This window comes from Plasmodium coatneyi, chromosome 14 (genome assembly GCF_001680005.1).
Source record: "Plasmodium coatneyi strain Hackeri chromosome 14, complete sequence".
NCBI lineage: Eukaryota > Apicomplexa > Aconoidasida > Haemosporida > Plasmodiidae > Plasmodium > Plasmodium coatneyi.
This window is the reverse complement of record NC_033569.1, coordinates 572,763-595,705: the sequence shown is the minus strand read 5'-3', so window position 1 is coordinate 595,705 and position 22,943 is coordinate 572,763. Positions and strand designations below refer to the sequence as shown.

General features: G+C 37.2%; 1 protein-coding gene across 1 annotated transcript; it reads left to right on the top strand.

Annotated features, from left to right (window-relative positions):
- Positions 1-588: 588 nt before the first annotated feature.
- Positions 589-2,850, top strand: PCOAH_00052610 (Mitochondrial carrier protein; the record flags this gene model as incomplete). Its single annotated transcript, XM_020062041.1, has 7 exons — positions 589-625; positions 1,244-1,456; positions 1,762-1,840; positions 1,942-2,141; positions 2,265-2,327; positions 2,493-2,554; positions 2,701-2,850. The coding sequence occupies 7 exons, from the start codon at positions 589-591 to the stop codon at positions 2,848-2,850; spliced, it is 804 nt and encodes a 267-aa protein (XP_019917747.1).
- Between the last annotated feature and the right edge of the window lie 20,093 nt (positions 2,851-22,943).

Sequence of the window (22,943 nt, the reverse complement as noted above, 5' to 3'; positions counted from 1 at the left end):
GTTGTGTTATTTTTTTTTGGCGTTTTTTTTTTTTTTTTCTGCACAATTTTTTCTCATTTCGCACCTTCCTTTCTGGTCATTGTTTTTTTTTTTTTTTTTCGAATTTTTTGCACTTTTTTTCCGTTTTTCATGGCACCCCAAAAGGGGTGAACCATTTTTCGACGCGCCCCACCCCCAACGCGTGAACGTTTTGAAAATTTTTTTTTTTTTTTTTCTTTCATGGATAGAATTTTGCCATAAGAAGTGGAATGTGAATCCCTCTTCGGTTGGTATTTCACACTTGACCTGTATACCATGAGCACCTGTTGCCAGGGAGAGACGGGTCAACCTGACGCGTATTTCTTTTGGAGGACGCACCTCAGGGAAAGAGAAACGAAACAGAAATGTAGAATATAGTGGTTTCATGGCACGGGCCAGGCCAGGAGGGATGTTCGTTTTCTTTCGTTTTATGTTGTCCCATTCTACCCCCTTTGCGTGGACGACGAATCGATTCTTTCGGCGCCCTTTTCCTTGGAACGATTCGTCGTCCACGCAAAGGGGACCACTCCAACCAAAAAGGGTTTAGTTTGGTGAAACATAAGGCACCATATGAAAAAGGGGCAAAATAGCATTTTAAGCGCAAAAGGTGAAGTGAATTCCCCCCATGTTGCTTCCTTTTTGCGAGCATCAAAACCATGCTTTGGAAGGGGAGAAGCAGAAAGGGGAAGAATGCAAAACGCGAAAAGGCGAATACACACACCTGTCGAAACACCTTTGCAGAAGAAGCCAATGGTGGTGGGCAACATACGTTACGTGTAAACAGAACTCGTTGTTCCTGTGGTACGTCCTCCCAAGTCATTTGCGTTGCGCCTTTGCGCCCCCGCAGGAAGATTGCCTTTGTTTAATGATTACACCCATGTTGGGAGAAAAATTTACAGGGGCAAAATTGTTTATCAGATTAAGCTTCGCTGCATGAGGCTGTGTTATTACCTTCTTTTTGTCCAAGCGGCTTAGTGTGAAAAAGCCCTATTTTCCCGTCCTCCCCGTCGACACCGTACCACTCATGGAGCACTTGCGTAAAAGCCAAAAGAGGAAAAAAAAAAAATTGTTATAGATCCCTTAACGAGATAGACGTGATCAGAGCACCGACAGGAGATATACACCTTAACGATGGGTGACCTATATAAACGTTTAGCCGCTTCGTCCACCACATCGCTTTCCCCCTTTTCATTTGTTCCTGCTTCCCCTTCCCCCCTTTTAACAGACAATTTGGTAACGGGAGCCCTATCGGGCGTTGCCGTGGACGCCGTGTTGTACCCCATTGACAGCATAAAAACGAATGCCCAGGCAAAAAAGTCCTTCTCATTTTCTGACATAAGGAAATTGTATAGTGGGATTTTGCCAACTTTAGTTGGCACAGTTCCAGCTAGCGCTTTCTTTTACTGTTTTTATGAATTATCCAAAAAGTTACTGACAGGTATGTTTCTCTTTTTTTTTTTTCCCGTCCCAAATGTGTCATTGTGTACATTTAAAATTGAACTTTGAAAAAAAAAAAAAAAAAAAAAAAAAAAAAGACGTACCAAGGTTATACCTTTTATTCATTTTGACATCCCCCCAGTTGTGTCCTTCGCACACACACCCATGAGTTGTTGCTTTGGTGAACTGTTCTCGTTTTGTTGTTCGCGATTCTGAACAAACGGGGGTGACAGTAAAATGGCACGATAAGCATTCCGGGGAAAAGTTTAATTTAAAAAATTTTTTTATTTTTCCCATTCTGCGTAGAAAATAGAGAAAATATCAGCAAGACGAATTTGTACCTAATTTCAACAAGCGTGGCGGAGGTTACAGCGTGTGCCGTGAGGTGAGATGCAAAAAATGGGAAAACAATTGGAAAGCAAAGCGCCTGGCGGGGACAGCCGCCTCCGTCGCGACATGAAGAACGTCTTTTTTTTTTTTTGACAGGCTGCCATTCGAAATAGTGAAGCAGAAAATGCAGGTGTCTGGAAGTAACTCCGTGATAAGCACGATCTACGATGTCACGCAACGGGAAGGCCTGATGTCGTTTTTGAGAAAAAGCTATTTCGTTATGATCGTGCGCGAAATTCCCTTTGACTGCATTCAGTACTTCCTGTGGGAGACCTTTAAGGAAAAGGCCAAGAGAGGTGCAACGGAGGGGAAGCCAGCAGCAAAACGGAGATTCTTCCCGAGGTGGGAGAGCCACATCACAAAACTGCGTACCTGTATGTAACATTCCACCCCTCCCTTACCCTTTTTCACTTTTACAGACTATGGCAAATTTTCCAAGAAGTACCCCTCCATAACGTCTGCCATATGCGGCGGACTTGCAGGTTGGCAAAAAAGGGGGAGAGGGACAGTGGTGAATGCGCGCTGGACAAATTGTGCTTAACATACGTTTTACCCTGCCCATTTTGCGTTACGCATTATGCACTTCGTCTGCTTAAAGGGGAGTAGCCCGAATGACACCTTTACCACTTGCATTCCATTCCTTTCAGGCGGAATCGCCGGGTTTTTAACTACCCCCATGGACGTGATAAAGTCTAGGCAAATTATATACGTATGAACCGGAAATTAGCGCCAGCGCAGAAATATGTGTCAATATATGCGCTGGTACATGCCCACGTGCGTGTGCGTGTGCGTGTCGCTCCCTTTTTCCGTGCTCGAACACATTGTTAACCCCCCCAAAAAAACAAAACTTCTCAGGGAAAATCCTACATAGAAACCGTCACAGAAATAGCCGAAGAAGGATATATGACATTCTACAAGGGATGCTGCTTTCGTTCGCTCTATTTATTTTTCGGGGGGCTCATCTTTTTTGGGTCCCTTAGATTTTTCTCCTTTAAAAAGGAATAACACATATATAAAGTGCGGTATACGAATTTGTACACCGACCTATCGCGAAATGTCCATCTTGTTAAGAAAATGACGCCACGTTTGATACACCCATTTTACCAAAAATGACGAAATTTGCCATGATTTTGTAAGAAGCACGCTCCATATGGGTGTTCCGTTTTGCTTTAATTCTTTTAAAAATGTATTTCGCCTTTTTTCCTTCTCTTTTTTTTTTTATTTTTTCTTTTTCTTCTGTCGCCCTGCTTGAAATACCTTCCCTTGATTCAGTTATTCAAACACACAAATGGAAGGAAGGCAAAAAAGGAATGAAATATGAAGAAAAGAAGGAATCAAAAAAAAAAAAAAGAAAAAAGAAGAATGAAAAATGAGGAAGGCCATTCTTCCCTTACACTGTATATAAACTGTGTGCGTTAATTTATGCTTCCTCCAGGAAGGAAAGGAAACATTACATACGATTTGTTACATGAGCACGTGATGTTACATGTTCTGATAACCTACCATTCCGCGACCTCCCCGTGTATTATTATTTGTTCCTGCTCGCCCGATAGACTGTCCTTGGGTAGACGGTCTTGTTTTCCCTCCCCTGTTAGGCTGTCTTGTGTGCATAGCACGAGAGCGTAGTGTGGTGGAATTTTCTGTTGGACCTATTGTTGAGCTGTCGTCCGTTGAACCGTACGTTGAGCTGCTTTCTGTGAGTGTATCAAAGGTGCTCTGTTCTGTAGGCCTTTTTCCTCTTCTTCCATTGGAGTTGTTACTGAACCAGGAAGACCATGGTTTATACTAAAGGGAGAGAATGGGTTAAAAAGGAAATGTTAGAATGAAAGATTTAGGGGTGTTAGAATGAAGGTTGTTAGGGATGTTAGAATGATGGGTTAGCGGTGGAAGAAGGTTGTTAGGTGGTAGGAAGGTTGCTAGGGGTGGTAGGTGGAAGGAAAGGAAGGTGATTTTTGTGTGGTGTGGTGGTAGGTGGGTTGTTAGTTGGGTGGAATAAAGGAAGGATTGTTAGGGGTGTTGGTGGTAGGTGGTTTGCTAGGGGTGTTGGTGGTAGGTGGGTTGCTAGGGGTGTTGGTGGTAGGTGGGTTGCTAGGGGTGTTGGTGGTAGGTGGGTTGCTAGGGGTGTTGGTGGTAGGTGGGTTGCTAGGGGTGTTGGTGGTAGGTGGGTTGCTAGGGGTGTTGGTGGTAGGTGGGTTGCTAGGGGTGTTGGTGGTAGGTGGGTTGCTAGGGGTGTTGGTGGTAGGTGGGTTGCTAGGGGTGTTGGTGGTAGGTGGGTTGCTAGGGGTGTTGGTGGTAGGTGGGTTGCTAGGGGTGTTGGTGGTAGGTGGGTTGCTAGGGGTGTTGGTGGTAGGTGGGTTGCTAGGGGTGCTGGTGGTAGGTGGGTTGTTAGAATATTAAGAATATTGATAAATATTTCAATTTTTTTTATTTTTTAAAATTTTGTATGCTTACTTTGTATAATAAGAAAGGAACTGTCGTAGCTGCTAATGTGCCAAAGATAGAAGAAAGGGAGGATCTTGTAGTAGCAGAACGAACGGCTTCGTTTGCTTCAGATAAGGGGATTGAATCGTTCAAAGTTTGTGATTTTAGATCTGCAAGAGAACATATCTCAGCTCCTTTTTCTCGAGTTTCCGCTTTAGGTGCAAGGATAAATTCCAATTCTGCTAGTTTTCCTTTAATGTCTTCCTTATTTTCTTTTGTCCAAAATTTTTTACAATAATCATCATCGGTGCTGTCATTACAATCTGCTTCTATAGCAGCATAGATGGTTGTAATTTTTTGTAGGTACTTAGAGCATCTTTGATCTGTAGGACCTGTACAACTCTGTACGTGCTCCTTTATCTTTTCATAGTCATAGAGGAAGTCGTACACGTCATTCCTGCGATAGAAGCGTGTGCTGTCAACATCTTTGTAATTAACTTCACACTTATGCTCATTGGCAACATTTTCTAGCGTACTGTAAATTGCTTTCAGGATGTCCGACAACGTATAATCGAGTGAACCCAGGAGGACCCGTTTCCCCATCCAGTAGTAGAAAAAATGACAAGGTATATCATCCCCTGTGTTGCTCTTTTTCATTTCACATGCGCAACAATAAGCATTCATATACATAGTCCCAGACCCCCTAATTCCGCGGTACTCCCCCTCCTTATCATTTAATGCTTTCTCCCAGTCCCCAGACTTAATATCTTTACAATTACATTTGCTCCTAGAAGCCCCATCGAATTTATTATAGTATACGGATTTCGAAAATAAACTATAGGGATTCAGGTTCTGCAAGTATATAATTGGTAGGAAGCAGAATGTGTACATATGTATACATGTATTTCCATGTATTTCTTCCTTTTCAGTTTATTGTGTTATGCATAAAATGCTGTATGCATAATATATAACTGTTCATGTTGCAGGTGGAAAAAAGGAAGGAAGGGACAAACCTGTAAGAGTTTTATTGCTTCCATGATTTACGTATATATTTTGTATATTATGAAGTTCCTTCTTCTTGTTCCTTTGTTGTTACAAGGATTGTTATGTGTAATTGTTGTTGTACAAGTTGCAAATCCAAGTTATAAGTTGTGTATATTGTTGTGTGTAATTGTTGTTGTTGTTCCTCCCTTATATATATGTTCATATATTTTTTGAATAAGGGAAGTATATGTATGCAAAATTATCGGTTCGTTCTATAACTATGAATATGAAATTTATATATTTATTTCAACAGTACACGTTCGTTACTTTTTTAAGTAACGAAAACAGGTTGTGCATACATATGTACATATGAAATCATTACATGCATATAATTAAGCCAGAAATAAGGAATACATGTGCTGGAAAAGCACAATAAAAGGGAAATATCAAGTTCTCTATTCACTCTTCATACGTCTATTGTAATACTGGAATGTAAAAAATAGTTTAAAACATTATATCATTACTCACATACCCCCATTATTATGTACACAATTACGCTACTTTCTCTTTCTACGTGCAAGTTGCATTATACATTATTTACCTATATTTTATTACTATTTAAGGGAAGATTTTAAAAATTGTTCACATGTGTATATAGTATAGCTTATCATACGGACTATTCTTTATTGTTGGGTGTGTATACTCATGTATATATCATAGGAGTTGTGAATTTATAGGATAAGTGCGAAGAATACAATACAGGGAATTGTTATAACTATAAGGAAAAAAATGTGCTCGCACTCTTATAATAACATCCTCTGCAGTGCATCTTCCCCCTCCCCCTTCCTTCTCCTTCCATTCACGATCATTTTATTATTATAATTCCATTATCCCTTCCCCTCCTTTTATACCCTTTTCAGATGAGTGTATTATGAGTGGTTTTTATGGAATGTGTATACATTACACCACTTCAGCATTTATCCCATTTCATCTATGTTATACACTTATGTGTAAATGTGCCCCCTACTCCTTTTTTTTTTTCCTTTATAAACACACAGGAATAATAAATTTTTTGCGCTTTTCTTTTTTTCCTCCTTTGGATTAGCATACTATAAACAATAATCATTCGAATGGAGAAAATGCACATTACCTCATTGGGACTACCTCCACTCCTTCCCCTTTTCTAATTCATGTTATACTTCCACATAGTAGTGTATCCTTTTCTTCCTTTTTTTTCTCTTTTTCTTTTTCTTTTTTTTATATTTTTTCTTTTTAACTTCACTATTCCCGTACATTTATTCCTATTTTTTTAGTTTAATTATATATGTACATATAATTATCTTATATATATTTGTATAATGTACTGGTGTTACTTGAATAGTTTTGAGCAGTGTGTGTGCTGTAAGGAAGAGTGAAAAATTTCATATTCATAGTTATAGAACGAACCAATAATTTTGCATACATATACTTCCCTTATTCAAAAGATATATGAACAATTTCAATATAAACTTATTACATATACAGAAAAATGTGTATAAAACATGGCAATGGTAATGCTGCTTATTTGTCGTTCAATATAAGGGTATATTAGTATGTGCACATCATTTTTTATACGTCATATAATAAAAACACAGGGATGCATATATCACCTTACCTATATTTACAGATAACAGATTTGAATAATTTACCATCAGAATTACATTTCTATGGACCTTTTAAAAACAGCACGGGAAAAGATAAAAGTACATGTTCGGAGGCTATAAAGAATGCTGTGGATGCAGTTACTGGGGTAGGACGTTCTGCTGATCAAATTGAAAAAGCAGTATGTTATGTGTCCGCAATGTATAAGCACCAACAAAACACATTTTCCAAGGAAAGCTGCCATTTTTTATATTATTGGATAGGAGATCTATTACCGAAGGAACTGGTAGAAAAAGATTTCAAGTTTAACCTATTTAATATTTGCCTAGGTATAAAAGATACATGGAAGGGACATGGATGTAAGGATATTTGCGACAATATTGAGAAAGACATTTTTAAACAGAGAAAAGAAGTATTCGATTTCAACTATGACCATATTGCTATATCAGCTCTGTTAAAGAGTAGTGGACCCCAGGTTGTTGGAGAATGTGAACGTTACTTGCAGAACGCTGAAACAGTATATGACGCTGTGAAAGCACAATGTATGAGCAACAAAGGACATAAGTACTGTAAAGAATATTGGAATCATCAGAAAGACAAAGTTCAGCAGAAACTGTCACAGTTGAAATCTGAATTAAAATTGGCACAAGAAAGAATAGAATTCGCAGCAGAATCAATTTCACTATCCCAATTAAATGATGCTGTTCGTTCTACCACCACCACCACTGCTCTTTCTTCTATTTTTGGTACCTTAGTAACTACCACCGTCGTTCCCATCCTTCTATATAAGGTACAGCAGTAACTAAAATGTGAACAACACAACTAATGAGAACACACACAATTTCTAATACCAGACAAATGTAGAATTAACGACATCATATATAGGTGTATGATGCCCGTTTCCTTCCTTATAAATCCTTCCTTCTCTAGGCCACATTCCTTCCCTCTTTAGACCCCTTCCTTTGGACCTCCTTCCTCCTCCTTAGACCACCTTTCCTTTTCTTCCTTATTCCTTACCTCCCTTCCTCCTTAGACCTTCCTTCTTTTACCCCCTTTTCCTTCCCCCCTTCCTTCCTAAGAAAGGTTTCCTTTCCTTCTACCTCCTTAGATCCTTCCTTCCTTAGACCCTCCTTCCTCTTCCTTAGAGCCTTGCTTCCTTTCCTTTCCTTCCTTCCCTCCTTAGATCCCTTGCTTTCTTTCCTCCTTAGACCATGCCTTCCTTCCTTGTTCCTTCTTTTCTTTTCCTTAATCCTTCTTTCCTTCCTTCCCTTCAGTACACTCCACTAACCTCCTGGTTTGGTAACCATTCCGGAAATGGAAGAAAAAACACAAGAAAGGGAAGATCAACTGGACAAAACTTCGACACATTAACGGAAGCTTCCATAGTGGACTTCACAACAAGTTCGGAAACAAGTTCCACAATAGACAATTCTACCGTTCTTCCTACTTCCTACATAGGACAACCTAGGAAAGGAAGAAGAAATAATGGACCTGATCTCCATCAGAATATAGGTTATCAGAATATGTGAACATCAAGGACAAAGGGGGAGGGAAGGAGAACTACGTTGGGGATCTTATTTCACTATGAACCGCGCTTACATATACTATGTGTATGTTAAATGTGACTTGAGCATGGGACATGACCATGCCAGAGGGGGCCCTGTACTGTGCCCACTCCATAGTATATAAATTCGGGCGTACAATTATGGTTATTTCATTGTTACATATATAGAACGTCCATTAAAATTTCTTTGCATTTGCAATTTATGCACTCGTCCCTCTTCTCTTTTTTTTTTTTTTTCCATGTATGTGTTCGCACAAAAAATATATGCGGTACAGTTCAACCAGTGTAAACAATTCGGGACGCGCACAAAAGCATGGTTCCTTCTTTTTTTTTTTATTTGACAAATTTATATTAGGGCATTTTTTGGGGGGGGGCTAATTTTTTTTTTTTTGTGCAATTTTTTCTGTGTGACAAATTTATATTAGGACATTTCTTTTCTTTTTTTTTGGAAAATTTATTAGGGCAACTTTTTTGGACAATTTTTCATTGGGGAATTTCTTTTGTGACAACTTTTTGGTCAGTTTTTTGGACAGTTTTTTGGACAGTTTTTTGGACAGTTTTTTGGACAGTTTTTTGGACAATTTTTTGGACAATTTTTTGGACAATTTTTTTTCGAATTTTCTCTGTGTGATAAATTTATATTAGTGCACTTTTTTTTTTTTAAACAACTTTTTGACACATATTTTTCGCACCTTTTTCTGTGACAAATTTATATTAGGGCATTTCTTTTTTTTTAGGGACAATTTTTTTCCTTTTGGCTAATTTTTCTGTGTGACAAAATTTATATTAGGGCAATTTTTTTTCTTTTTGGACAATTTCTTGTTGACATTTTTTTTTTTTTTTTTTGTGCAATATTGTACTTAAAATCGAATAAAAAGAAAGGAAAAAGACGCAGCTTTCCCTTGTTTTATGTAAACATCGTTATTACCGTTTTCTGTGATCTGTACATCTAAAAGATGTATATAACCATAAGAAGGAGGGAGAGCGAACCTTTGCGGACCTCCTTCGCGAGAACCTCCTGCGCGAACCCCGCGCACAGTTTGGAAGAGCACTTTTTTCAAATATGTCGATAATTAGAACTTAAAGAAAAAGAAGTTGTTAAGTTAAAAAAAAATTTTTAAGAGAAGAAAAAATTTATGAAGATAAAGGAACCTATAACAAAAAAAAAAAAATTAATGACCATATTGGATCTAGGATAAAAAAATTTCCCAAGAAATCAATAAAGTGGAAAATTTTTTTTTGAATATATATTAATTACACAAAAACTTGAACATTTCCGTACAATACAAAAAAGAGAGAAAATAAAAAAGAAGGAAAGAAAGAAATATCATCCTGTACACTGTATAAGCTATGCGTGGTGTTATTTATATCACCCTCCCTCCGAGGGGGGGACAGGAAGCATTACATTCCCATGTTGCATATTTAACGTTACATTCCATGTTACACATTCGGTTTTCCATATAATGATACATTCCAATGTGTCACAATGTGTGTTGTTACATATTTTGGTAACCTATATTACGTCGCGGCGGCGCACTCCTTCCTTTTCTATTATTATTTGTTCTTGTTCTTCCTGTTGTTGTGGTGGTAGATTGTGTGTCATATTCTGTTCCATACAGTGTAGAATCTTCGTTCGTTGTTTTTGAACCAATGGTTGAGTCGTCGTTCGTTATTGTATCAAAAGGAAGATCAACTGATCTTCTCTTTCTATTTTTGTTTCCCTTGCTCCTAGATGGGTTACCAAGCCAGGAGGTTAGTGGAGAGTACTAAAATAAGAGAAAAGAAGGTGGAAATATGTATTATGTACATAATAATGTACTTTTTCTACATTTATTTGTTTGTGCGGTCCATAGAAGTAAATATGAATACAATGCTATTATTCATATATTCCAATTAGAATTGTTGTACTACTTACTTTATATAACATGAAAGCAGCCACCGGTAATCCTATTAATGCAGAGGCGGAAGAAACAACTGTAGGGGTGGAGGTTGATGGATTTTCTACAGCTGTAGAGGTGGCTTCCTTTGTAGTTTCCTTATTCTGAGATACCAGATTTTTTGAAGGTTCCTGTGAGAAACAACTGCTCAGGTCGGTTCCGTCCCCTTCATCTTCCTCTTCGTCTGTGTCTGGTGGAAGATTTATTTCGTCTATTCCCTCACACTTCAAGTCCCCTGGTTTTGGGATAGGGTTGTTGCCATCGAACTTGTCCCAAAATTTTTTAAAGTAATCATTTGGATTAAGTGCCGCACCTGCTTTTATTGGTCCATAAGCTTGATCAGCTGCATTTAGGTATTGTTTATATTCCTTGCAGCAGGAGGAGCCGTCAGATTTAGAATTCTTTAGTGCCTTCCATATGGTTTTATAGTCATGGTAATAATCGAATATTTTTTTCCTATTCTTGAAATCATAACATTGAATATTACTGTTCATATTGTTGTAACTGCATGGAACATGGGAGTCGTTAAATTTATTGTAAATTTCTTGCATAGTAGTCGGAAGTGAAGGAAGTCCTTTTCTTTTATTACATAACAGATCTCCTAACCAAAAATAGAAATAATCACAAATTCCTGTGCAGGATGACAAACTAGTTGTATCTACCTTAGTTACAATGCACCAAGCTTGCGCAATTGCTTGTGCACATGGTGCAAATATCGTGGGATCCCTCATTCCATTTGCCACTATATCCATTATTCCTTCTGCCCAAGGGATACTGCTCTCCCCACATGTATGTTTGTTATTCTTGAAACTGTTATATATTCTCCGGGAAGGTAGGTTTTCCACACTGCACTCATCCTACGTAGGTGTAATTGTTGGCAGAATGTGTGTATGTACGCTTACATTTTTTTTTTTTTTTGCATTTTATTATTGTTATTGCACATAGAGCAATATTATATGTACATACATACGTAAATGCATGGCGCTAATGTATGCATACTAATGTATGCTAATGTACATTCATTTTTTTGCACCAATTGGAAATAAATGAAAAGGGGGGGTATTATTACTTTTGTCATGGTTCCGGTCATTGTTCATATGTATGTGTGTACATTGCTTTTGTAGTATATAATAAATTTTTAAAATTGTTCCCATATTCATAAAATATGAAATATATATATACATGTGCTGCCCATTCTACAGTGGTCACGAGTACAATATGTGTATATAAATTTCTACCACTTCCAATGTGTACCTATTCCTTTACTCCTTAAAAAAAAAATTATAACACACACGCATACACATTAAATCATCAAATACACATAGCTAAAAGTAGAATCATGAGTAAGTATATTAAAACAACAGAATTGTGGGTTAAAAAATCAAAAAATCAAACTTCCTTATATACACTTAGTACTTATACACTTTGTACCTAATCACTACCTTACTGATTCATAGGCAATTACCGGGAGGTTATATTATTATTCAACTCCCTTCATAATGGTATACATAATAATAAATATTCTTCCTTTAGGCGGAAACGTTAGTATTTATTATTGATTCACGCTCTTTTGTTTATTTAAGGAATACTTAGAAAGTGTTGAGTTACCTAGTATAGTTCTTATATGCACAATATTTCTCTTGCTCTTTCTTATATGTGCACATATATATAAATATTTAGTGGAATAGGAACACACATATATTTATAAATGTGCGCATATAAGAATGATAGGAAAGAATAAGAATTAAATGAGTACTATATATGAGAGAGAAGAAAAGTATATGTACACATACATTCCTCATATAATAACATTTTTCCTACACCCTTCCATTCTTCTTTCATTTAAGACCCTATAGTAACATTAATTTTTCTTCTCATTTCCTTCTCCCCCTTTTACCAATTATATATTAACTAACCTACAAAAAATATATATATATTTTTGCATCTGAACTTGCCTTTTTTTTTAATTTCATATCATATGCTACACACTATTTTACTGCTTCACCTTTCCTTTCCTTCCCATTTCCTCATGACTACACTCAAGGTTCAGGGTTTAGCGTTTAGGGTTCAGGATTTAGGGTTTAGCGTTTAGGGTTCAGGATTTAGGGTTTAGCGTTTAGGGTTCAGGATTTAGGGTTTAGCTTTTAGGGTTCACCATTTAGGGTTTAGCGTTTAGGATTTAGTGTTTAGGGTTCATACTTTAGGGCTAAGGGTTCAGGATTCAAGGTCTAGGGTTTGGGGGGTTAGGGTTCATGTCCTTAGGTTTAGAGTTCAGGTCGAAGACGTTCATGGTTCAGGAATTTATATTCAGTACTGAGGGCTTAGGTTTTAAGTTTCATGTTTTCAGGGCTTAGGGTTTCATGGTTCCGGATTTCAGGATTTGGGATTGAAGGTTTAGGATTTAGCGTTTAGAATTTAGTTTTTAGCGTTCAGTCTATACGGTTTATGTTTAGGTTTTAGGATTTAATGTTTAGGGATGGAGGTTTAGGGATCAGACTTTAGGGTTTAAGATTTAGGGATTAGTGTTTAGGGATTAGGAATTAGGGTTTAGGGTTCAGGTTTAGGGTATAGGGTTTGGGCTTTAGACTTCAGGTTTTAGGGTTGACAGTTTTGTTTTCAGAATTTAGATTTCCTTTTCCTATAGAAATAGTTTTAAATGATGATAATTTTATTAACGTTGTTGCCACGGACGATAAATCAATGAAGCCTGAACCTATGAACCGTAAACCCTGAACCGTAATCCCTGAACCGTAATCCCTGAACCGTAAAACCACGAACCCTAGATCTATGAAGCCTAAACCCTGAAACCTAAAATCTCAACCCTGAAGGCTAAAACTCTAAATCCTGAACCCTAAACCCTGAACCCTAAACCCTGAACCCTAAACCTTGAACCCTAAACTCTGAACCCTAAACCCTAAACCCTAAGCTCTAAACCCTAAACACTAAAACCTGAACCGTAAGCCCTAAACCATGAACACTAAAGCCTGAACCCTAAACTCTGAACGCTAAACCCTCAACCTTAAACCCCGAACCCTAAATCCTGAACCCTAAACTCTGAACCCTTATACGTAAACCGAAAAAACTAATCCCTAAACCCTGAAAACCTGAACCCCGAAAGCCTAAACACTGAAAACCTGAAGCCGGAAGCCCTGAATCCTGAAACACTGGGCCCTAGTCCCTAAATACTAAATATATGAGCCCTAAAACCTAAATGCCTGAATCCTAAACCCCGAAATTTACACCCTCAACCCTGAACCTCGCAGCCTAAACGTTAAACCATAAACACTGAACAGTAAACATTTAAACCTAAAAACTAAGCTCTAAGCCCTAAGCATTAAACCCAAAACCTATACACCGAACCCTAAACCTTAAAACCGTGAAAACTAAAACCCTGAACCCTAAATCCTGAGCCCTAAACCCTGAAACCCTAAACCCTGCACAACTTATATTTTATATATGGATGTGTTAATTAACGTGTGCGCAATGGGGTAAATAATAAAAATAAATCATAACTACTAAGGAATCGTAAACGGAAAATAAAGGATATATGCATATGTAGAATGTAATGGGAATGGAAAGGTGAAGGAGAGTTGAAATGGTGGAATATATATTTTTTGTGGGCCATGTATTTATGATACAATCATTGAGAGCGTAGAAGGGATGTTAAATCATTGGTGGGCTGCAATGTGCATTAAATAGGAACAATGTTTTGTTCTTACAATGTATACTTTATGAAAATGAATTAAGCTTTTTATGATCACCGAAAGAGAAAAGAAGGGGAATAGATTAATGTGTGGTATATAAAATATATTATAAGGGCAAAGGGGGTTTAGTGAGCTTGTTGCACACTTCTGATATATAAGAGTTCTCTGTAGTTTAATCGTAGGAAGGGAAAAAAAGGAAAAGAAAGCACTCATATGGATTGTATAGACTAAGAGGAAAGGGAAGTATAACTCATATCACGCAGTGTAAATCCTGTATGAATGAACCTTTGTACTATATTTCTTTGTACCTTCCTTATTAATGTACATTCTTCCAGCTTCATAGGAATGCTTGTGCATATATGAAAGAAGGAAAAGGGAAGGGGGCATTTCCTATGTATACATTGTGCCTATATGAGCAATCTTTTAACAATGTTTTATCATCATCCTTTAAATAACCATAAAACATGAATTAATTGTACACAGTAAAATTTATATTTTAAAGAAAGAATTGCATCCTTATATATATAATAATTGGGTGCATAAACATAAATGTATTATCAATTCTTAGGGAATTAAAGAATGTGTAATATAGAAGAAAGTAAGAATTTGATATCTACTTATTTCATAATCATCATAAATCAATCAAAATTTTTTGTACGTGTTTTCGAACTGTATGAAAATATAAACATATTTTAATATATAAAATTCATGTCATATATACAGAAATATACACATAAACAATGGTAGATCCGGCAGCAAGGACAGGAATACTGAAGGTTATATTTCAATTTAAAGAGGTGTACTTTAGTAATATGTGTATGCAATTTTGTCAACATAAAAAAAAAAATAAGTGGTAGGTAAGAATGTGCACATCTATATTTCTCCTGCCCCTTTCTATTCATATTTATAGCAAGGCATGCTGATGAATTTACCATCACAGGATATGTATTATAAATTCGCGTCCGCCCAGATGACTGATGGTCATGAGGATGTCAATAAAATAGAGGAGGCACTACGCACATATAATGATAAGATAGGGAACACCATGCAGATTGAACGCGCCTGCGGTAAAGCATTCAAAATGGGAAGTGACGAACCTCTCCATGTGGAGCGTTGTAATTTTCTATTCTTTTGGATTGGGGACTATGTAGAGCGCAATCTGAAAAATACACAAGATCAGAGTACATTTAATGGTGTTATGAGCTCCATCTGTGGCAAATTAAAAGAACTAAGAACTAACCTACACTGTGATGTTGCTTGTGGTGGTATTAGCTGGGATAATTTCCAAAAAAGAAAACAAGCCTATGAATACATCTATGACCACAGTTACATAAAGGGTGAGTTAAATAAATATGAATCAAAGTGTAGTAAGGATTGTTCCGAATATATACAGAAGTTAGTTCATAATTATATTGAAGTACATACAACTTGCCAGAGTCATGCCATATCCGGGACTTATTGTGAAAAATTTGAACAGAAGTATAATGCGGACAGTAATGGGGACCTATGGACATTAGAGTGTTCAGTTGCTGATGGCGGTACCGACCTTGGTTTTGGCAAAATGCATCTGGAAGAAAGGGACAAGGTTCGTGTTACTCTGTTTCCTATGTATGTACTAATGTTTACATGCGTAATATTCCTATCCATGGTGTAACAATTTAGGGAAAGGAATAACTTCCCATAGGGAAGAAAGGAAGGAAAGGAATATTTCCTTCCCTAAAGACGGGAAGGAAAGGGAAGAGGAACAACTTCCCCTAAAGGAAGGGGTCTTAGGGGTGGTAGGGTGGAAGGAAAGGTTGTTAGGGTGGTGGAAGGAAGGGTTCTAAGGAGGAGGAAGGAAGGTGGTCCTAGGAAGAAGAAGGAAAGGAGGGTCTAAGGAGGAGAGGGACAATATAGTAACACATCTGTTTCACTTATAAATATTATTTTTTTAGGATGCACTTTTACAGAAGTTACCTTCCACTAAAGCATACCAAAAATTCAATGAAGCCAACAACTCCTGTGATGAAGATCATCGTGTGAGTTTACCTCAAGAAATAGAAGAAGCATTGCCAGAGCGTTTTAGGGATGGAGGTGCTCAGCGTTATATTCGTAGGCTTAAGAATGTCTGGTGTTATATAAAGAACGAGGGGAAGGACAAATTGTCGGATGAGGAGCGTTGTGGTTTTTTATATTATTACATAGGGGACATATTCTCTGACATTCTCCACGACAGCGATGATAAATCATTTTGGAAATTTATGGATGCTGTCCTACAGCAATTAAAGAAGTTGGATGGTGGGAGTGAATGTAAAATTGAGCGCAGTACCTTCAGCAATGATAATTTCTATTATGATAGAGAAGTATATGATTTTATACAGGACCATAATACTATAAAGGAGGAGTCAGGGAGTGGTGGATCATCGTGCAGTGCAGAATTGGAAAATTACTTGGAACAGGCTGCATGGGCATATTTTACGGTGAATAGGGAATGTAAGAATGGAAGATCTGATTCTGCATATTGTACTAAATTTAACAATGAGTATAAAGATCTCATTGTTCAAGGACTCCTACGTTCAAAATGTACACCTGATAGTGTACGGGGATTTTTACGTTATGCGGAAGGTCCAGTATCTGCGCCCACCGCTGCCATCTCTTCGATATTAGGAATAGGAGCACTACCGGCGGCTGCTTTTTTTTTATATAAGGTATACAACTAGCATTATAAAATTAATATATATACACATACCACCGAGTATCTCCAGTATTCTTGTCAACAATACAAAGATAGAGTAGGCTGTACATTGTACATATATATATATACATAATGCATGTTCATACTCTAACCTACCACCAACCACCCCTAAAAACCTTCCTTCCACCAACCACCTAACAACCTTCCTTCCACCCTACCACCCCTAACACAAGCTTCCTTTCACCCCAACCAGTTAACACAACCTTTCCTTCTAACACCTTCCACGCTTCCATCCTAACACCACCTTTCTTCCACCTAACACTCCTAACAACCTTCCTTTCACCAAACACCTAACAACTTTTCACCAGTAACAACCTACCACCCCTAACAACCCACCTACCATCACCCTAATAACCTTCCATCCAACCACCTACCACCCTACCACCTAACAACCCACCTACCACCCTACCACGTAACAACCCACCTACCACCCTACCACCTAACAACCCACCTACCACCCTACCACCTAACAACCCACCTACCACCCTACCACCTAACAACCCACCTACCACCCTACCACCTAACAACCCACCTACCACCCTACCACCTAACAACCCACCTACCACCCTACCACCTAACAGCCTTCCTTCCACACCCCGTCCTTCACTCTATTGCCCTCATTGCCCTTCTTCTCTTACATCTTTTAGTATAATCTCCTACCTTCTCGGATAATAAATCTTCTGGGGAAGAACAGCAATAAAGGAAGAAGAAGAAGAAGGTCCATCGGTCCTAACATTAGTACGTACAGAGATCCGTCTGCAGAGGTTTCAGCAACATATTCCACAGACACTTTAACAGTATCTTCAACTGCAGCAGATTCTATTGAAGAATCTACTGTATATGGTAGGCCAGAATCCAGAGGAAGAAGTAATAACAGGAGGGACAAGAACATTAGTTATAAACGTATGTGAAATGTAACATACATTTGGAATGTAGAACATTCGAATATAATGTCACCACCGGAGTGACACAAAATAACCACGGAGTTTATATATAGTACAATGGTTACAATGACATCATCTTCCTTCCCTCTGTCCTTTTCTTTTTTTTTTACTTCTGCTTTTTCTTTTTTAACTTTTTTCGTTCTTTGTATAGCATGAGAGTGTTTACATTCCTGTGTACCTAATATAAGCCAGGAAAAAAAAAAAAAATTTCTTCCGCACTTTATTTTGATTTGTTTGGTAAAATTTTTTTTTTATTGAACATCTAAAATGTTCATTAAAATTTTTTACAAGTTCTTATGTTCATAAATTTTTTTACCTTAATAAATTTTTTTCGTTCTTTAAAATACATGAATATTTTTTTTGAAAAGGTCAATACTTTTTTTACCTTTTTTTTCGCGCTCTTTTTTGGAAGTACCTTCTTCCCTTATGCAGTTATTCAAACTTACAAAAAAAGAAAAAAGAAAAAAATTAAGGTGAATGAATGAGTGGGGTGTGTGTAGGATTTCGCATTTTAGGGGTGTGTATGTGTAGGATTTTCGCATTTTAGGGGGGGTGTATGTGTAGGATTTCGCATTTTAGGGGTGTGTGTGTAGGATTTTGCATTTTAGGGTGTGTGTGTGTAGGATTTCGCATTTTAGGGGTGTAGGTGTAGAATTTCTCATTAAGTTAGTGTGTAGGATTTCGCATTTTAGGGTTTGAAGTAGTAATTACTGTTGGGTCAACAGAACATTTCGTACCCCTATTAAAGAAACATTTTCTCCCTTTTTTCTTTTTTTTTTTTTGTAGTACTTTGGAATGCTTCGTAAAGCAAGAAAATGTTACAGAAGAGCTCCTCAAATAGGTGGTCCATCCTTACAAGAACAACTCCTTGGTCATGTGGATGGGCAGGCAGATGGTCCACGTGAATATATTTTAGTAAAGGAACGAAAACCTCGTTCTACGCCTATAAAAAGGAGGAAAAGGGAACGTCCCGGCCGCCGTGTTGGTCGCCGCATGATTATTGATATTCATTTAGAAGTCTTAGATGAATATTAAAAGGGGGACCTACATTCGACGAAGGAAGACTTTTTTGAAATTTTGGTTCAAGAGTTTATGGGATCAAATTTTATGGAAGAAGAAAAGGTTCCTGAGGAAGATGTTCCTAAGGAAAGTGCTCCCAAGGAAGAGGTTCCATGTTCAGATTCCTGTTTACGGGTTGATGTTCCTAAGGAACAGGTTCCAAGTGCAGATTCCGGATTTAGGGAGGAAGACTTTGTTCCTAAGGAACAGGTTCCAAGTTCAGGTTCCGGGCTTAGGGAAGGAAGACTTTCTTCCTAAGGAAGATGTTCCCCAAGGAAGGTGTTCCTAAGGAACAGGTTCCATGTTCAGATTCCGGGTTTAGGGAAGGAAGACTTTGTTCCTAAGGAAAATGTTCCTTAGGAAGTTGTCCCTATGGAACAGGTTCCAAGTTCGGGGTTCGGCGTTTAGGGTGTAAGTATATATTTTTTTCTTTTTTTTTTTTTCGTTTTGTGTATTAAATTGTTTACGTTGATGTGTACCTCATATAAATGGAAGTGAAAAATTTTTTTTTCAGTTTATTTTGATTTGTTTGGTAAAATTTCTTTTTTATTGAAGAATTAAAATGTGTTAATTAAATTTTTTTTTTGTTATAGTTTTTTATCTTTATAGTATTTTTTTTGTCGCTTTTTTTTAAATACGCAAATATTTCTTCAAAAATGTCAGGACCTTTTTGCGAGTCCCTTTCTGGGAGTATTGTTTCCTTATGTGTTTATTCAAACTTACAAATATTGGAAGGAAAGAAGGGTCTAAGGAGAAAGAAGGAAAGGAATGTATAAGGAAGAAATGAAGGAAGGAGTCTAAGAAGGAATGAAAAGGAAGGAATGAAAAGGAAGGAATGAAAAGGAAGGAGTGAAAAGGAAGGAGTGAAAAGGAAGGAGTGAAAAGGAAGGAGTGAAAAGGAAGGAGTGAAAAGGAAGGAGTGAAAAGGAAGGAGTGAAAAGGAAGGAGTGAAAAGGAAGGAACGAATAAGGAATGAGGAAAGAAGGAATGTTGGAAAGAAAGAAAGAGGGAAAGGAAGGAACGAAGGAATGAGAAGGAAAGAAAGAAGGAAGGAATGAAAAGGAAAGAAGGAATAAGAAGCAAAGTGAAAAAAAGAAAAAGGAATAGAGGAAAAAAGGAAAGAATGGTCATGTTTGCTTCTTACATTTGTATGAACTAGGAGCACTTATTTATGTTCGTCCCCTCCCTTCATCCGAAGGAAGAGGGAAAGGAAGGAAGAACATTGCCCTTCCATCCCCTTCCCTTTCCCCTTATAGGTGTTATACAACGACGGTGTTACATTAGATAGCATGTTCTATATGTGACCGTAACCTATATTTCTTTCATGGTGACCTACTCTATTCTTTGTTCTTCGTGTTCTTCTTTGAGGTGGTCGTTCATGATATATGGTAGAATTGTCCTGTGCTATAGTAGAACCTCCTATTGTAGAAGTATCCGCTCTTGAATCGAATGTTGAACCTTCTGTTGTGGAAGCATCAAAATGCCGATCTAGTGATATCCTGCTTCTTCTTCCTCCGCTATTGCTTCCTTTAAAATGGTTACCAAACCAAGAAGAAGGTAGAAGATTATACTGAACGAAGGATGTTAGGTAGGGAAAGGAGTTTAAAAGTAAGTGGAAAGGGTGATATAGACATGCACTATATATAGAGAGACATATATATGGATATATATACCTTATATATATACATACATATATGTGTATATACGATACTGTGGTGGGTATATATATTATGAGCTTATATAAATGGTAGTTTATAAAGGGTAGTTGTACTTTGTACCTTATATAAAAAGTAACCAAGCATTGGTAATCCCAGTACAGACAATGTGGAAGAGACAATAAGAGCGGTAACATGGTTCCCTGCGGTGGGCGTAGAACCAGCTAATGCATGGTGTGTTACAGGTTCCTCCACTTGTGGTGCTTCAGGTTTAGATACTTGTTCACATGTTAGTATTTTTAGCTTATCTCCGTTACAGTATTCTCCAGCTGTTCCCTTCTCTACGCCTGCTTTAAACGGGTTGCAATAATTACCACTCTTAGGTTGCCCGTTATCCTCCTTACAATCTGCTCCTATAGCAGAACATGCTGATATAATGGCTGTTAGGTGAGCTTTATATTTCACATCACAGGAATGTTTTCCTTCTCCTACTGGTCCAAGATGTTTTATTATAGTATCGTGGTCCTGTTCGTAGTCGAAATGTATTTTTACTTGATTGAAAATTTCTGCGCTAATAGAGTTATTGTATATAAGGGTACACCCCTTCTTCCTCTCAGCAGTAGTAACTTCCCGGAGTTTATCATAGATTGTTTTCATAACACTTAAAGGTGATTCTTCAGTGCCACTTAATTTGTTGTTTAATAGATCCCATAACCAAAAATAAAAATATTGACAAAGTCCAGTATAGGATGAACTGTATCCTAACCCCCCCTGTGAGGATGCCTCACACCATGCTTTTAATATTTTATCAACTTCTTCTTTAACTTTTGGATGCGAATTTAATGCGGTTTCCAATTTGTTCTTCGTACTTCCAACATCAATTCCATAAGTAGTACATCCACTATAGCCATTTCGGGCATGGTCGAATGCAACATATGCTTTCTTTGATGGTAATTGACTCAAATCTCCTTCCTACAAAAATGGAATTGAGATAAGGAAGAAAGTGGAACCATGTACATTGTGTAGAAATGGAATGTTCTTTCCCATATGATCGTATATATTATTTTACCATATTACACGCATAAAAGTACTATATATGTGGAAATAATGGATTTTCTATTCTAAATTGGAACTAACCGTTAGTGTTCCTTCCGCGTGCACCATTTTTTATGTACACTCTTCATCCTCTTACAATATTACTGTATCGAAAGTGACCATTTATGTCACTATATTTCTGTTAATCTTCTCCAAATTGCTGTGTACACAGAAGAATGCAATTTCTTTTTGTACAAGTATTTCTGTTTATATTATTAACTTATGTTTCATTGTTATAAAGAAGGGCATATTAAGAACTACCAACAAAAATTGTGTAGTATATATATAGTAAAGAACTCCTCCTAACTGCTTCCTAAAATGTGCACATAATTTTACATTAAAGGAAAGGGCGTAATTTTATAAAAAAGAATTCCAGCAAAATTTTTTCATACAATGAATAGTCTCACTTCTATAGGCAAAAATATATATACACTACCGTAATAATAAACTTCTGCAGTACACATCCCACACATCCCCTATGTCCTTTACAAATATAATAAAATCTTTCGCCTTTTTCTTACTTTTCTTATATTTTCCCTCCCTGCTGAATACATCATAAATAACTTCCTTATCTGTTGTGCACACTATTTTACGTAAGTCCCTCCCGCTCTATCATCCAATACAGATTACATTTTTTTAAACATTGATGCATGCCTTTTTTATACTTTTCTTTTTTTGATAGGTACATTAGGAACAACGTACATATAAAATATGCACATTATGTACTATTTTCGAGCTGCTTCACTCTCCCTCCTTTTCTTCTTTCTCGTTCTGCTTATATTACATTTCCTAGATATTAATTTATTCTTTCCTTCCATTTTATTTTTATTTTTTATTCCTTCCTTCCTTCTTATTCCTTCATTTTCCCTCTTATTCCTCCTTTTTCCTTCTTATTCCTTCCTTCTTTTATTCCCTTAAACCTTCCTTTTCTTTACAACGTCCTTCTATAAAACATAAAACCTTCGTACCTTAAACCTTCATTCTCCTTACAGCTTCCTTATATAAAACTTAAAACCTTCGTTCCTTAAAGCTTCCTTCTTTTATTCTCATAAACCTTCCTTCTCTTTACATCTTCCTTCTATAAAACTTAAAAACTTCGTTCCTTAAAACTTCCTTCTTTTAATCCCTTAAACCTTCTTTCTCTTGACACCTTAAACCATCCTTCTTTACACTTCTTCTTCCTTAAACATTACTTCTTTACACATAAAAACTTCCTTACTTAAACCTTCCTTCTTTACACCTAAAAGCTTCCTTCCTTCCTTAGACCCTACTTTCCTTCCCTCCTCATGAGACCCTTTCTTATCACCCTCGTCAGACCCCTCCTTCGTTCCTTTCTTAGACCCTATGAGTACACACAAGC